Here is an 18,604-nt window from a genome sequence, read left to right as displayed (position 1 = left end):
TGGAAAGGGAAAAGACTGAAATGACAAAAACTATGTGCCATTTCAAAAACATATTGACAGCCATGCTTAAATCAGGCTACACCCTTTTTCAGGTTTGTCCAGCTAATGCATATGTAGATCAAAAAGAGCAAGCAATGCCTTTGCCAACAAGCCGATTACCTTTTTTCTATCGAAAGCCAGGCAGCACTTCATTTTCTACAGCCGCCATATTGAGTGTTACAATTTTTCCCTTTTACTGTGTAGACTTTGGTTTAAGTGGATTTGTAAAATGTCTTATAAATGTCATATACATTTTGTTATGGTTTCATAACAACAACTGCGGTAACTGTGATTTTTGGTCCCAAATATATTAGGTGGCTTCAAATCACTGTGTACAGTTCATGTTGCATTGCAAAATGCTGTTGCTGCCAATGCTTTCAAGGTGGGATATGGTAAGGTTAGGGTCAGGTTTCATATGGTTTAAGTGTAGGTTAAGGGGCAGGAGTCGGGTAAACAGTGTAATTAGATGAGAAATAAATTACAGATATAACTACATACAGGTCTTTTTTGTACAGTTTAAAAACATTTACTCAATTGTTCAACGACAGATACAAATAATCTGGCAAACTAATAAACTTTTGTCTAATTTCGCTCTTTTGAATCGAAAATAGCCCTATATAATTTACGTGATTCATGTAAGTTAATGTAATAATTAGTCAATGTGAAAGGACAAGAAACATTAACAAAGCCGTTTTCATCATATTAGGCATTAGATTAATAATGAATGTGTACATATTGTGAATGAATTTAATAAACTTGTTTGCCTAGCGTTCGTAGCCTTCAGTAAATCAACTTGTCTAAGAAAATGATTAAAAAACATATTTGCTAAATATCAGTTGAACCTATGTTTACTTTCTTCACTGACATACGCAAATGAAAAGACTATAAGTCAATGCTCAGCTTCAGGAGGGAAAGAGACATGGCAAGATAAGGAGACTGAGAGAAAAAGAAAGAGTGATAGAGATTATGGAGAGAGCATGTATTGACAGATACTGCCCCCTGACATGGTTTTAAAGCTATTTCTTCTCCATTTTTTGGCTTTCAAACATCTTAAAAATAATGCACATAATGTAGATCAGAGAAATAAAAATTTTCTCTGGGGTGCGTGTCCCCTAACTAGCCCAAAATTTGGACCTCGGTGCTTATAAAACCGTGCCTACTGCCCTGTATATTGAGTGCTACATACCATTGAGAGCTGATACCATTTTATCAACTATAAATAGATAATGGGTCTAAGTTTTGTATGTGTGCTGCATGTCCCTGAACAAAGAGTATTGCTCATGGAAGAGTTTAAGTGCTTGAGAAAGCTCTGCCTTTCAGGTCAGCTGGGAGGACATGAAGGATTCAGATCTACAGAAACAGTAAAGAGAGAAGATGAAAAGATTGAAAGAGATTCGATTTGCCCGGTTATGTGCTTTCCCTTCCTCTTTGTATCTCTGACTTTCTCTTGCTACTTCTCACCTTTCTTTTTCTCCTTCTAGGTCTCTCATTGTCACTCTTGGGTGCAAACTCAAGCATTTGCAGTACTTTACCACCCAATATTTTAGCACAAAACCAGCTTCTTATACACCACCACACATAATCCAGTTTAACCAGCCTCAAAATGCATTGAAACCACTCTGCTGTGTAGCCTAGCACTATTAATTCCTGTAAAAAAATCATTTTCGCATGTGATTTTTCTACTCAGACCAATGCGTAAAAAACGGCAGACGAGCTGAACGAAAATGCAAATTTACTGTCTGACACTAGTGGGGTTAACCAAAGCGCTATGCAACTTTCCTTTTCTGACACCAGCTTGTCACGGGGGAAAATTTACTACGAATTTTAATATTTACTTCTTAAACAGTCAGGAGAAGATCTAGAGATTTTATCTTGGGAAAGGGATGTTGCACAAAGTATTAAATGAAGGGGTGCCAATAATTGTGCAATACATTTCAGAAGAAAAAAAAAGTATGATAAGAATTTGAATACATTTTTAATTAAAGGTTAGTTTTTTTTATTTATGGAAAGACTAAAAGGAGAAATTGCTAAAACAAATCTTCAGTCAGTTTTGCTTTTATTTACAAAGGGTACCAATATTTGTGGAACACACTGTAATATTGTCTATAATATTTAAATACCACTGAAGAAAAAGTCTCAAAGGTTTTAGTTTACAAACATGACTAACACACATGATTGGTGAAACCGAAGGTGTCAGAATGAACACGATACACACACCATCATTGTTATCGGTCAGTCTGACCAATCGTAAAACAGCTGTGTCGTCATCAGAGCTTGTGCTGCCTCTCTAAAATAAAACTGCGCAGAACGAGGCAGCTGTCTGCTCTTAAACCGCCCTGGCAAGCACTTTGATGGCATACTTCACAGTGACGTAGTGTCAGCGCCATCTCAAGACGAACAACATTTCTAACCTGCTTCAAGTCAGATGCCAATCGGCCTACGCAGCGCTGTGTGAACACACCTGTAGTTTATGTAACAACAACAGCATTATGTGAACAAAGTGGTGAATCTTTATTCACAGTGTGATCGAAAATAGATTAGAACACCTCTTTAAAAAAAAAAATGTTGCATCAATGGCATCATTCAAATTAAAACATTTATCGCATCAAATTGTCACATTAGCGTTACAATGTCAATGCCCATTAACAGTAAAAGTGAATTTGTTGAACATTTTGTGGACATTTTCTATCAATCATGGTAGTAGCTCATCATAGTGGAGAAAAGCGTTATAACTGGGCGTATATCCAGACCAGCTGTGCAGTCGAGCGTTTAATCAACATTTTCAAAGAGCCAATTCAGGTGTCTGGATCACAGTGGTGAAGTGATGCTGAGCGTTCTCAGTAAAGTATCTGCCGATTGGGCTATTCTGCTGCATCCTCCACAATGTAGCAATCAGAACACACCAACAAGATCGCCAATTGCGCAGTGCAAATTGTTAGCGTTCATTATTATTACCTGATTCGCAAAGTTCTGTGAATACGATGCTAAAACAATACTTTTTTACAATTTCTCTCACACTTTCCTGCAAAAGATCAGAGACGCATACAAAAACTTGCTTTAAAGGTTGATAGAAATGAAATGATTTCTGCACCGTTAAGCACGTAGAGCGGAAATAAAAACATGCATGCGTTTCACATGTAACACTCAACGTCTCCCACTTAAACACATCTTGAAGTCTGACTGCGGAGGTGATAGCGGTTTAATCTGCTTTACTTTGAAGCGTGCTCTCAACAGACTAACTCTCTCTCTCTCTCATACCCAGAATCCTCTTCCTCCAGGCTTGCTTTAAACTCGAATGCTAATGTAATATGTTAGGATTGGCACTATGTATAGTTTAAATGGAATGGCCTCCATGCTCCTTTAGTGGAGTGGAGACTTCTGTTCTCTGCTTTTATTAAATGAGAGGATGTCTTACATACGGTTAAAACTCTCTCCATTGGCAATTACAGCTCAGCGCAGAGGGAAAACTTTATTTAAACCGATCCACAGGAACAAGAATGCACCTGGATCTGCCAGCAGGGAGTTTAACACACAGATCAATCAGTAATGGAGTGATGTTCACACTCACACTTGTGTGTACATTCTTCAGAGCTCAGAAACATTCTCACAGTAACACCCTCACACATACACTCGCACAGGGTCCAAAATTAATGTTTTTCTACACCTACCAGTAGTCGGGGAATTGGACATATTTACCGTTTACACTTTTTTTTTAACTGAACGTGCAAATGTAACATTTAGAATACTTAAAATATTTGTATTAGATATTTAATAATTATATTTTTTCCCTATGACAGTTGGACAGAGTTGTTTTTCCTTGAAAAATTGTAACAAACAACACAGATCATTGAGTCACTCTTGAGTCACTGGTGTCTGTCTCGCAGTGTCACTAAATGTGAAGACACGTCATTATTTTGTTCCTCATATTTTTGTTTGGACAGCTTAATGTAAGGCGCTCGCCACATGAAGTTTTGGAGAAAATAAAACTTTAGGCCATTGGTTCTCAACCTGGGGCCTGGGGCCCACTAGGGGTCCTCAGCAAACCACTAAGGGGGCCTCAAGATGACTTGAAAGGATTTAAAATAAGCGGGGGAAAAAAACTACAAATCAGTATCAACATTTCATATCAAGTTCCTATACAGGATTTTGGATTATTGTTGCCAAGTCAAAACTGTTGAGAATCACTGCTGTAGGCATTATAGATAATCCTTTAATTGTGAATTTTCCACTGAGGACAGTAATAAGAAAATGTTCTTTCTGGACCACTTGATTTGAATAGCTCACATCATTTACATCAGTGAGGGTCAGGTTCTTACTGGTGATCATTCTTTCTTACTGATGTGCAATTATTCAGTCGTTCAGTTCAAATTATAATTTTGAGTCTGATGAATCAGTTGAACGGTTTCACAAAACAAGTCTAAATGATTTGTTTCTGAATCAGACTGAATCATTCTAGCTGATTGAACCAATAACTATCTCATTTGGACATACGAGTGAGCCAGGTTAGCAGCTCACTGACCACTCATGACCGAGTATTTGAAGTGTTTTGAGAATTTGACTGATGGGGTGAAAAAGGAAGTCACTTTAATAGCTGAATTATGAAAATGTTATAAATCAAATATATGCAGGAAATGTGTCTGAGACTTGATTGTAAGAACATTTTATCAGCACACATATGAAAGAGAGTTGGTTTTAATACATAGCATGTTATTAAAATACCCTTTTCAGCCAAGATTTCAATCCAAATCATATTTAGGTTCCAAATTACTTATGAATTATGGTTTCAACAAACTTAACTGCGACATATTAAAATGACAATAAGGCAATATAGTGTGTGTCTACACATGGCTTTATTGGAACCTTTTTGTGCGTGTAATATCCCACACCAGGATGTCAGGGACCGCATGGTGATGACATGAGAGAAGCAAAAGAACCATTCCATTTAAATCATTTTTTTATGTTGCAGTTTTGTTTATTTGGGAACACACATTTTTACTCACATTTGCGGTTTGGCAAGAGTTAATTTTGGACCCTGCTCACACATACATTTACACACGTGTACTCACACACACATTTACACAGACTGCTGACCTAGAGCATCTTACCATGTAGATCTGAGAGGATAAGAGTGCGGATTACAGTGTAACCCCACCAAGGGGACTTGCATTGCTATTACCATACTGCTGATAACATGGGAAGAGGAGATGAAACTGGGCTTACATTTTTCCTCTCTCTTTGTGCTCTATATGTATATTTAGCATCTTTGTGATTATAAATTCGCTCTGTTTTGATTCGTTATTTGCTGAACTCACTCTTTTTTTCTATATTTCTCTGTTAAACAGTGGAACGTATTTGGACACTGAAGTCTCACTTAAAAATGTGTGAATGTTGCTGCATTTTTTTACAGAATATCAAACCAAATAGCATTTGCATACAAATGATTCTCAACCTTTTCTCAGAACTAATGTCAATTGGTTATAGATATTTCATCTTTATTTTGAACAACATATCTATTGTTTTATAGTTGAAAGGCTGAATTTTCAGCAGCCATTACTCCAGTCTTCAGCGCCACATCATCCTTCAGAAATCATTCTGGGGTGCATCCCTCGTCATAAGCATTGGTAACAGTGACAAAAATAGTTAAGTGGTCCTCAGATGCTATGTTTGTTACAGAGGCATCTTGGTTAAATTATGTTGTTGAGAATGCTGCCGACTGAATGAACCGCATGTATCTAGGAGTAGGAGTCTCAAGAGAATCCAGGTTATCCCGGTTTTTCTGTTGATATGAAAAACCTGGTACTTTTAGCAATATAGCGGGTGAATTATGTATATGATGTATATTACGATGTTATGATGAGCTGTATACCTTTCTCCACTGATGTTCTGAGTTGTTCAAAGCGTTTAAGGATACTGATTGTTAGAAGGCAGCTGTCTAACTCTGAGATGGTGAACAGGAACATGGTTTGTGTAACATTAGCAATAGCAACATATTATTAGCTGTTTGATAACGTAGTCAAGCAAAAGGCTAATCGACGTTGTCGAGAGCGATACCATTGTGCAGCGTTTACTTCAGTAAGTTGACCGAGCGAGTGGATCTTTGAGCTGGTGTGAGTGAGTGGAGTCAGGGAATATTAGCATATTCATGGCTCCGCGTATACTAAATGAAGCAAGGGTGTAGAGCTATTTCAAGGCATGAAGACATTTTCTTCACGTTTAAATGTGCCATTTTGGTGATCAAAGATGAGTTTTAAGGGATAACATTATTGACTACAGGGACACTTTAAACAAGAAAAACGTACTGACCCCAAACTTTTGAATGGTAGTGTTTTTTTATGAAGTATTTGTTCTATATTTACTTAAAGTAAATACTACTTTGATATTTTGTTATACAATGCAAAGACATTCATACATTTATGCTGCATTTTTGTTCAATTAGTTGTGTGGATATTTTACCGGGTTTTAAAATTTACCGTGAACTGCACCGCAAGCTTGCACCAATCACTGATTTTCTGTGTGGTTGCCATGACGCTGCCTTCTGATTGGTCCTGATCAGCAAGGTGACATTGTATCCTGTCTCTGTGTGGGCTGAGCCATATTTAACAGGACTGTGTGCATTAAGCAGCACCAAATTTGCTTGTTCCGGTCACACCTGAGAGTATGACCAAACATCAAATGAACCGATTTCATACGGCGGTCTTCCGACAGGCCAGTTGTCGGAAATAGACGTCCGATTATATATTGCCTTCTCTTTCAAGTTAGTCTACAGGAAGAGATGGGCTTAACAGACCACACTGGAAGCCCACTCTGGAAGTCATGCTGCCTTTAAAAGTGTTTCGAGTAATAGATGATAAATGACCTTTACCCTCAAGGAGTGAATCAGTCATCTTTTCAACGATGCGGAGAATAGAAGGCTTCCTTTGATCAGCTGCCAATCAAAGCGCCCTTTCCGTTGGAAAACACACACGTTGCCCTCTATCTGTACCCCTATTGTGTCTGAGTGGGCTGTATCACAGAGATGACAATCTAGAGACATGGAGGGCACGGCAGACAGGCGGTCATCGGCAAGAAAGGAGCGATGAGGAGATTTGGAAGGTGGATGAAAGGGCTGGTTTGTCATTTAATGGCTTCTGTGAGAAAAAGGAAGGGAGGGTGCCATGCCTGTCTGTGAGCGTGTGTGTGAGCGATTAGTCACTGTAGAATGCTCTGCTGCTTTCAGAGTCTTGCCTCAGTAGCTCCTCGCACAGACAGTTACAGAAATAGAAACAGGAAGTGCTTTCATTTCACTCAGCGGCCCTTTAAAATCACAGTCAGATTTGCCGCACAGAGGGAGGTGGGGGGTAGAGAGAAAGAAAAGAGGGCAGGAAAAGTGATGAGAGGAGATGTGAGGGGATATTTGGATCAGTGCATCTCTATAATAAGCCAGAGCTGTCTGGTGGGATATAGTCTAAGAAAGAGGAACTATCTTTCGTTGTGAAATGCTAACGAGGGCTCACGCTGCCTTATGATTGCACAGTTTTGTTAGTGCACATTTTCAGGTATAATTTATGCACCGGCAAGTACATCATTGTACTAAAGGTATTAGGGCAGGTCAAGTGGCGGATCCCCAATGTAGGCAGTACTGTGGTGACGTCCTCTGAAACCCACCCCTTCCCCCATTGAAAATTAGTTGTGAAATAGCAGGTAACATTTTGAGCAGCTCTCTGTGCAGTACTTTATTTACATAAAACTATGTATTTTTTTAAACTTAGTGTAAGGATTAGGGTTATTGTCACAGTACATAAACTATCGTTCAAAAGTTTGGGGTCAGTAAGATTGTTTTTTATTATTATTCATCAAGGACGCATTGATCAAAAGTAACAGTAAAGACTTAAATGATACAAAAATTAAAAAAGAAATACTTTCTATACATCAAAGAATATAGTTTTTTTTTAGCATGGTTTCCTCGTATATTTTAAGCAGCACAACCTTTCTAACATCGATAACAATATGGACTGTTTCTTGAGCACCAAATCAGCATTTTATAAATATTTCTGAAGGATCATGTGACACTGAAGACTGGAGTAATGATGCTGAAAATTCAGCTTTGTAATCACAATGTCAGCAACAGTTGCAATATCGATGATATTTTATTAACAAAAATGCCTCAAGTATGGTAACATGACGCTGTGTCTTGTTCCCATTTTCAGGGAGCTGGGTTATTATAGATCAGAGAACATCAATGCCGCTTTATGGTGTTGATGCTATGTGAACGACAATACCCTTGCCACCATACTAAGAGGACGCCTGCATCACAGGTTGTGAAAAGTTTACACAAACATAAAACAAGTACAAGAGGAGCGTCTTTGTGGGATGCTTGTGCTGTGGCAGGCTGGTCCTTCCCGCACACATTCATCAGGTTTTATAGTGTGGATGTGGGCTCAACCTCAGGACCCCACATCCACACTATAAAATCTGATGAATGTGAGCGATAAGGACCAGCCTGCCTGCCACAGCACAAACATCCCACAAAGACGCTCCTCTTGATAGCACCTTTGAAGCAGCCACACTTCGGGTAGAATGGGCCCTGAAGCTTAGAGGTGAAGTGACACCATGTGCCTTATAGGCAAGGGAGACCGCATCCGAAACCCAGTGGGGTATAGTCTGCTTGGAAGCAGCGGAACCTTGGTTACACCCCACAAAGACAAATATACAAAGAGCAGATTTACACTATTGGCCTGAGCGGTGCACATAAATCCTGAGAGCCCGGACTGGATATAACTTGTTAAGCCTCTCCTGCTCCTGAGTTGGAGGGGAGAAGGCTTGAGGAAAACAGGATGAAATGGCGATGAAGGCACCTTCGGCTCTTAATCCGGCATAGGGTGTAATATCATCCTGACCAGTCCAGGAGCAAAATCTAGGCAGGAGGAGGCGATTGGGTCTGCAAGTCTCCTACCCTTTTTTAGAGCTAGGTAATAGCTACAAGCAAAGCTACCTTGAAAGTCAGAAGCTTCTCTGAGGCTGACTCTAAGGGTTTGAATGCAGCATCTGGCAACCCCTCTAATACAATAGAAATATCCCATGAAGGAACCGCTAGATGGCTGAAAGACGCTCTTGTAGAATAAAGACCCTGAGCTAGGCACCCTTAAGATAAATTCAAGGTTAGAACCCGCGAACTATAATAAAGGGCACAAAGCTATCTGTGTGTGACCTTTACCATAAGTATGGGTTTTAATAGGGGATGAAACCCCTTGTTTTTGAGCCTAACGGTATTACGTTGGCGGCTGCAGCCATGAGACCCAGCAGTACCTGGCATTGGCAGACAGAAATCTCCTGGCCTAACCTCAAACTGCCTACCATGCTGAGAAGGGAATCCATCCGAGCTGGGGACAGCTGTGCCCGCATCGTGGTCGAAACCCAGACCACCCCAAGAAACATAGTTCTCTGACTTGGAGTCCGTACACTTTTCTTGGGAATCAACCTCAAACCTAAATTCTTGAGATGAGCGAGGACATCTCAATGGCAAACCGCCATCTTTTTGTGACTTAGCTAGAATGAGCCAATCGTTGATATGATTCCCTGGAGACAGGGCTGCATCCACGCACTTTTAGGAGACAAGGCTAGGCCGAACAAAAGAACCTGATATTGGTAAGCTTCCCCCCCAAAAGCAAACCTCAGGACTCCCCTGAAAGCAGGTCCATGTCCGGAGTGGAAGAAATTGCAGAGCAAGCTTCCAGATCCCGAACGAGACCCTCAGAGTCTGTAGAGAGAGCGAGAGAAAGGGCAGGTCCCGTCTCAGACTCCTCTAACTGCTCCACCTGAGAGCCCCGTGATCGAAGTCTATGCGCCACTTCGGTGGACGCGGGACCCGAACCATGGGGTGCAGAGACAAAGTGTCCTTCGTCATCGAAGAGAGCGAGGTGGGAGCAGAGCTTCCTCACTGTGAAACGCTTACAGTGAGGACAATCAGCTCCCCCGAGAGCTGATCGAGTGTGCTCTGCTCCCAAACATATTTGGCCAATTGCTTAGCGTTTACTTGACTCAGACACCGCTTCACACTGAAGTCGTTCCCATAGCATCAAGACAATGATGAGGTGTTGATGTTCCGTCTAAATGGGAACTCAAAACAAAACACTCTTGACTAGAAAGAACTGAAATAAACACAGAGCTTAAATACTCAGACAAAACAATCAATGATATGAGTAACAGGTGCGCAACTAATAATCAAATTAATGAAAAGCATAGAAACAAACTCAAAACTAGGAAACATAACTAAAACCCACCCAAAACTGTGTGTCAGTAAATCGATTTCAGAGTTCTGATTCATTCATTTGTCTTTTCATATAGGCATATTGAAAAGTTTCAGTAAAAAATGTGTGTAATATTGGTGTTTATTACTCTGTTAACATGGTGCATAGACATGAACAATATAAAATATAATTATTTTTGTTCATTAAAAGGAAAAACACTGTGGAAAACATTCCCTGATTATTTTTTCAACTAGGTTTTTAATTAGTTTTAGTACTGGGTTGTAGTTGTTTGTTTAAAATTATAGTGCCTCTGATTGGGAAATAAAATCACCTTTGAATGCCATTTGAGAGTACATAAATATTGAAAAATATATTGAATCTAATATAAAGGCAGAAAAAAACAAGTTAAAAACGCAGTTAAAATATAGTTAAAAAATATTTTAATTGGTCCTAGAGCAGAGCCCTGTAGGATGTATTTGTGCATTCTTTTCATATCCACTTTTACTGAAGTACATCACCATGGCCAATTCACTGACAAATATGAAAATGAAAAAAAGAAGACAAAAATGATTTTTTTTTCTGGTAGCATCTCTATCCTCTAGTGTTCTTCAGTCACTTCAGTCCTTTAGTGCACTTCAGTCCTTTTTTCCAGCAGTTGCTGCGGCTGCAAGAGCATCTCCAGAAGACCACGGCAAGACAGAGAGACAGGAAAAGAAAGAAACAAAAAAGAGAGAGGGAAGCTATATCTTTAGTTTTTGCTCTTCGGTTCTCTCTCTCTCTGTGTGTGCCAGTATGTGGCTATCCACACGTGTAACACACATGTATTGTCGACAGAACTCTTACAGCATAGTTCAGTCTAGCCCATGCTTTAAGGGATGTTTACTCCCTGCCATTTGATACCCTGATTCCTGAGCTTCTGACACAGATTCTTTCTAACTTTATACCAATAAACAAAGCTACATATATGCATTTGACTGCTATATGCCTGATTCAGGCCCTCAGGTGTGTGCTTGTGTGTTTGAGAGAGAGACAGACAGGAACAGAGCGTGCCAATGGGGAGTTATGACGTTTAAACATCATCTATCTTTGCCTCTCTGAAGTCCTTGCACTCAGGGATCGGGCCTGTCAAAACATACACTCCCAACTGCTGCACAGGGCACAAAGACACACACATTTACACACACAAACACTCTCCAGAAACCTGACTCATTCAGTCATCCCTGAAAGAGCAGAGATGTCTAGAGAGAGACAGAGATAGAAGATGTCTCTGTTTTAGCAGTACATTTTGGGCAAATGTCTGCGCTTAAACTGCAGATAAATAGATAAAATGTAATATATAGTAAATTCAGATGATAAATATATCATCTGTCAATATATATATATATATATACACTATATATATGTGTGTGTAATTTTGTTACAGGAGTTGTTATAGAATAAATGTATATAAATTATTTTAAATTGTAATATTTTCTATAATAATGTGACTGTTAATTGTAAATAAATATGAATGTCAAATGTAAATAAACTGTAAGTTTGAGATATATTTCTCTTTCTTACAGATCCTCCATCTTCAGTCTTGCTTCCTGATGCACTTCCTCCAGTGCGCAGCTCCACGAATCCTCCACGCCCATATACGGGCACGCTCCGTCCTTCTCTCACTACTACCACGACAACCGCCATGGCTCCGCCTCGCCGCCATAACAACATCCTCCCAGAAGCCCTGACACGGTCGCCTCCTTCCCTGCAGACTCCAGTCGCTGTTGACTATTGTGCCCCACGTCTCACTGCTGAAATCTCCTGGCCACGGACTCACCAGGGACAGGTTGCTAAGCAACCGTGCCCACCTGGCACCATAGGTTAGTAAGAGAGTGATTAATCTATTATTAGGGGCAGTGGGTGTGGAGGTTTGTTTTGTTTAATGTGTATTGCATAAATCAACGCTTAGGCTTAGCTGTGTAGCGCTCTTGGAGATATCTGATACACTTCAACGCTGCAACAAGGCTCCTGATAAAACGAATGAAAGAATTAATTTGTAATTCTAGCCTATAATTAGTTTATCATTTCAGTGTCTAGAGCTAAACTCATCATTAGTAATTCTTTATAATTATGTTCAACAATAGGAATTACCACAGTACAAATAGTTACCGTACATAGCAATTTATTCATTAACCTAAATAAAATTACCCCTAAACGTATTTGGACACTTAAAGCATGATTAAAATGGTCAGAATGTCTCTGCATTATATATCAATATACCAAACCAAAGTGTCATTTATTGTTCGAAAGATAAAGATCTCAAAAACATTTGCAAAACATTTCACATTGAAGGGATACTTTGCCAATAAAATGAGAACTGGTGTCATTCTGTCTATCCAAACCTGTATGACTTTATTTCTTTTGTGGAATATAAAGACAAGAAACGTCTCAGTGTTTTTTTTTTTTTTTTTGTCCATAAAATAAAAGTCAATGGTAAAACTAAATAAATAATAAAATGACCATAGGAGTAGCCATTTTTTAATATGCATAGACATAAATGAGATTTAAGAGCTAGAAAATATGATTATCACTTTATAATAACTTACATTTTGGTATGTACCAAAGTTATCATAAGGCTTCATAAGATTTGGAATACAGTGCACACGTCAATGAACCACTTTTGTGGTCTTTCTTTTTTGTCATTTTTGGATCTCGTTGTTTTATTAATTTATTAATTTTATTAATTTTCATTTTATGAAAAAGAGCAGCATCAACATTTTGTTAAACATCTCCTTTCGAGTTCCTCGAATAAAAGAACATCATACAGGTTTGGAATAACAAGAGGATGAGTAAATAATAGGGATTTTTATATACCGGTAATAGGAAAAAAGATCAGATTTTTTTGTCTTCATGATCTACCGATACCGATCCTGATCATTCAAGCTTTATAAGTAATAATTAAGCTCTCTGTTTTTAATACCACAGATGTTTATTTTCAGTAATGGTATAGATCGTTTTTGATTGAGAATCAAATAAATAAGCACAACAAATATTTTTACAATGAACATTTTACAAGGCTTTTAAAAACAGGAATTTTGCAAAACACTATTCGTCTTAGGATACTATGGCTTATTAAAGGGCCTGCAAGACTTAATGTCAAACTGAACATAATTACTACCCGTAAGGTGTAATTAAGCATTGTCTAATCTGTGACTGAGGACAAAAACAAATAGAAACACTGCAACTCCTAAATGAACAAAATGAGTAGTCTGATACAAAAAATGATCTGAAATATTATTCAGCAAGTGCTGAGTATTTGTGTCCTTCATTCCTCCGTCCATAAGGCAGGATTCTCTTTATAAATTCGAGCTTGTATGCATTTTGTGTATAAAGTTTATTCCTCTTTTTATTCAGAACATATGCTTCTGTACGGAATAGCCACTCACCATCAACACTTGAGCGCTAAACTAAAACAGTGCATAATCTTTGCAAAAGTGATTTAGTTAAGAGCAATGAGAGATAAACATTGATTTACATAAATGGCAAGGATGGCAGCAGCTTTATTAGCCTGCTTTCACTTTAACACCGAATGCACTGTTTACATTCACAAGACATAAACGATGTTTACAAAGATACTTGCAAAGACAGGCATTTGTGTGTGTTTTGACCGTTCAAGCCCAGTAAGATAGTACTCACGCGCTGTATGAGCAGCAGCTTTATGTGTGTGTGTGTTCCCGGTGTGTGCGCTCAGAACTGGTCTCTCAGACAGCGCGCGCACATATCGAATGAGCACTGTTTCGCTGCTTACTGTGCATGAGCGCTTTCAAATCACTTGTTCTTAAATAGCAAGGCTTAAAAATGCATTGTTTCTTGAGACGGTGTAATAACTCCACACTGGTGATGACATGACTGCGGCGCTAAAGTCTGACGTCATCAATTTGTGATCGGTTGCTGAGATCGGCCTATTTTAGTGAGTGACTCCCGGTATTTTTATTTTTTGGTGAACTATCCCTTTACGTGTGACTTAACTATGACAAATACTTGTTCAGGCCACTGTATATAGACATGAACTCTTCTAAGTTATGAATGCTATTTATTTACCTCTGTGTATGTTGAGTTAATCTTTAAAAACAGGTGTTCAGGTGTTGTGTCAGTGCCACCTCATTATGTGGGCAGCTGCCAGCTGTTGATTGACACATTATGTATCGCTCGTAAATCTCTTGCCCTGCTTGTGTGTGTGAGATTGGTTTGACAGAAATTGCCAGGCCAGGTTTCTCTCAGTGTGTATGTGCATTTGCCTGAGCGAATGTGTGTTTTTGTGCTGTGTTCATGTTTTTCTTTATTATTATTTTACAGGTGTAGCCACATTTAATTGTTTGCTTGGCTACTGGGATCCGAAGGGACCGGATTTGAGCAACTGCACCTCACCATGGACCAATCACATCACTCAAAGAGTGAGTAAAAACATGGCACCATGGGAAATATGCTAATGGCATATCAGCCTATTAAAAAAATTCAGTAGAGAGTGATATGCCTATAGCAAATATTCTTAAAGCATAATTTGGCCTGAAGCTTTTTTAACAGAAGCTTATCACAAAGAGCAGCCTGTAGCAAAACAGCTTAGAGGAAATTTAGTGTACAACAAAAAGAGCCAAAATTCAACTGTCAGGATCAGCCGCAATTTGTTTCACTTTGTGGCGAAATAAGGAAAAGACAGAAGAGCAGCCAAAAGTGTCTTGCGACAGCAGCTTGAAATAAGGTGGCACGTGTGTGTGTGTGTGTGTGTGCAGTGAGAGTGCATGTGTGTGTAATGTGTGATGATGATGACTGAATCTTAATGGTAATGTGAAATGGTTTTCTTTGTACTACAGAGAGCAAATCAGAAAATAGGCAGAATCACAAATCTATGAAGCCATTTGTTCATCCACTTATTCGGCCATCAAGGGACAGAGAGAATAAAATCGATATGCGCACGTACATTTCTTTCTCTCTTTCTGTAGATGAGATCAGGGGAAACTGCGGCTATAGTAGCACGGGAATTGGCTGAACAGACGAAGGGAGAGTTGAGACCCGGAGATGTTCCGTCCACAGTCAAAGCCATGGCACAACTGGTGGAACTACTGGACGTACAGCTGCGAAATCTCACCCCGGGGGGAAAAGACACAGCGGCACGTAGCTTGAACAAGGTATCCCAGCTGTTAAGAAATCACACACACTGCATTGGTAGTAATTACACGTTTATTACATGTTAATTACATTGCTGCACTTTAATTTTGAGAAAGCTCATGCGTATGTTTGGTGTGAAAGGGAGCAGGAGAGAGAGCAGTGCTCTAGTTCTGTGCGGAGTACAGTGTTTTAGGCAGTAAACCTGTGGCAGTACACAGATCAAAGGCTTTAAGGCCCAAATGGGAAAACTTCCTGTTAAAAACAGCTACTGCTCGATAGACAGAAAATCTTTGCACTCACTCACACACACCCACACACTCTTATAAATAAGGACACACAAATTAAAGCAGCTCATAAAGCCCCGGTGAGTTTTTCCAATTAACAAAAGAAGCGCAACATAAAAGAATAACAAAAAAAATATACACTTCAAAGTGGTGAAATGCACACGTCGACTGCACAGCACTGCACATATGCACAGATGAACGCAACAAAAGACACCCAATGCACCGAAATATACACAGATGAGCCAAAACATTATGACCACCTATCAAATATGCTGTTGGTTCCTCGGGGAAAACCGGGGAACCTTCTTCCATTGCTCCAAGGTCTGATCAGACACACGCCTGCCCAGTATAGGGGCTTTCGGCTGTGGACAAGGGTCATCATGGGCAGTCTGACCAGTCTGTGGCTGCACAGCACCATATGCATCAGCATGCGACGCACCGTGTGTTATGACACATTCCTCCCATAACCTTCATTAAAATGTTGTGTGGCTTGTGCCACAGAAGGCCTTCTGTCAGTTTGGTCCAGACAGGATTGAAATTGTTGCCCTTGCGCATCAAGAAACCTTGGGAGCCCAATGCCCTGTCACTGGTTTGTGGTTTGTCCTTCTTCGGACTACTGGCGATAGGTTCTCACCACTGCTGACCCACAAGCCTTGCCATTTCAGAGATACTCTGACCCAGTCGTCTGACCATAAAAATGTGGCCCTTGTCAAAGTTGCTGTACCCAGATCATGACATGTGTCTTTGTTAGAAAAATAATAAACAAAATTCACTTCACCTACTGTATGAGTTGTCATAATGTTTTGGCTAGTCAGTATATATATAACAACAATATTTTGGCACAGATTTATCTGTCACTTGGTTTAAGCTAAATTAATCAAATGACAGCATGTTAAAGACTTAACATTCATCCTCAAAAACAAACAAAATTGAAACTACAATAAATATGCCTAGCTCTTGAAATCACTTTAAATAGTTTTGAAAACATGGTGCTATTGAAATTCAAGACATTTTCAAACAAAAATTGTGAATTTTCCTGTTAAACCTATGTGTTGTCAATTATTTTGCATCTGATTGCGCCTTTGTAGTTTATTATCACTATTACAGTTCTATGTTTGATTTTAAGGGAATTTTTTTATTCAAAAACTGGGTCCTGAAGTAAAACCAGATGAGAACTACTACTGCCATAGTGAAACTTATCATAGGGCCCAGAGCAAATGTCCTGGTTGTCCCCAATAGACGGCCCTCCTTTCTCTGCGCATTATAGGAGAAAGTATTTTAATGTCAATAAAATGACACACATCACCTTTAATGTGTCTAAACATAGAGCAGTTGAACAGACACACACACACACACACACACACACACACACACACACACACACACACACACACACACACACACACACACACACACACACACACACACACACACACACACACACACACACACACACACACACACACACACACACACAAACACACTATAGTGCCTGAATATCACTTTACAAACTTTAAATGGCCAGCCTGTCAGTTTCCTATTACCTGCATCCAGCTAAAGTTATCAATTACACAAACACCAGCTCATCTGCAGTCAGACACCTGCAGTCCATTCAGACTTTATACATCTCAGTGTTGTTTGTTTGTATGTTTACAGTATTATTGCCCTGGCCAGAATGTAGAATGTTTTGAGAGTACAGTGTCAGTTTCATGAGTCGACATGGTGACTGTAACTCAGTAACGGATTCATTTTGTTCCTAATCCTACTCTGATACATAATATAATTATGATTCCTTAGTATTTATTACAAAATGATTGTAGATTATTTCAGCTAATTAGGCCTTGTTTCATTGGGCTTTGAATGATTAAATGTGCACTGTGATTTTATGTGTGTAGTTGTGTTTGTGTATGTGAGTTATTGTAAGTTTTTAATAATGTGTCTTTCAGCTCCAGAAGAGAGAGCGATCGTGCCGATTCTTCATACAGGTACTTAATTCTGTAAAGTTATTTTGCATGTTGCGTGTGTGTGTGTGTGTGTAGACACACATATATTGTCATTGCTTTTTTATTCATGTTTCATATCATTTCAATATCTACATAGATGGGTAAAGTTTTCAACAGAAATGCTGCTTTATACTTGTGTGAAGCCGTATCTGTCACACCATATGAATCATATTGGCTGTTTGTGTGTGTCTGTGCGTCTGCGCTTGTGCCCGTGGGCTGCATTTTTTGCATTTATAAAAGCAGAGCAATTTTTTCTCCTGAGAAAGCAGTAGTGATGTCAGCACTGGTCAGCAGTGTCACATCAGGCGACTGATAAACACACACACACACACACAGAGAGAGAGATAGAGAGAGAGAGACAGTGGAAAAAAGCAAAGAATAATGTAGATAAGCCCGCGTAAAGCTCAGCAAACTGATCGAAAGGAAAAGCATGAGAAAAACTGATTTAGAGGTAGAAAATGACTGATGCATATCTCAAACTGAGCCAGACCGCTCTGTCAACCCTGCCAATACATGACAGATTTAGACCGATTTTTACTCCATGAAATAATTGAGGTCTAAATGTTGCTCAAGTATTCTGTTTTCTGGTTTAAAGGTCCTCTTGGTAATTTCTCCTGATTATAAATGTTTTAAAGAAATTAATATTACAAATATGTTTTAAAATCACTCACTTGAGACAAAGACCTCAGTCATAGTAGTAGCCTACTTATTTTTAAAATTAAGATCACATGACCAGATAAATACTACTGTTTATCTTAGTAGCCTAATCAAACTATGCAAACTATGTTATGCAACACTTATGCTCACAGAATAATTTAAAATTCGGGACCCCCTCGAAAACGAGATGATACATCTCAAGGGGTTTATCCTAATAATAAACAAAATTTGAATTAAAATAATAATAAAA

General features: G+C 39.1%; 1 protein-coding gene across 2 annotated transcripts in view; it reads left to right on the top strand.

Annotated features, from left to right (window-relative positions):
* The window catches only part of adgrl3.1 (adhesion G protein-coupled receptor L3.1), a 115,559-nt gene that overhangs the window by 55,181 nt on the left and 41,774 nt on the right, over window positions 1–18,604 (top strand). For both annotated transcript variants that reach the window (XM_079614720.1, XM_079614721.1), the window contains 4 exons: window positions 11,828–12,124; window positions 14,601–14,698; window positions 15,245–15,430; window positions 17,641–17,679. In XM_079614720.1, the coding sequence (XP_079470846.1) occupies window positions 11,828–12,124; window positions 14,601–14,698; window positions 15,245–15,430; window positions 17,641–17,679 (620 nt within the window). The remainder of the gene's footprint in view (window positions 1–11,827; window positions 12,125–14,600; window positions 14,699–15,244; window positions 15,431–17,640; window positions 17,680–18,604) is intronic.

The sequence above is a fragment of the Phoxinus phoxinus genome (assembly GCF_949152265.1).
Source record: "Phoxinus phoxinus genome assembly, chromosome: 6".
Lineage (NCBI taxonomy): Eukaryota > Metazoa > Chordata > Actinopteri > Cypriniformes > Leuciscidae > Phoxinus > Phoxinus phoxinus.
Note: the sequence above shows the minus strand (reverse complement) of the source record. Positions and strands in the feature narration are given on the sequence as shown.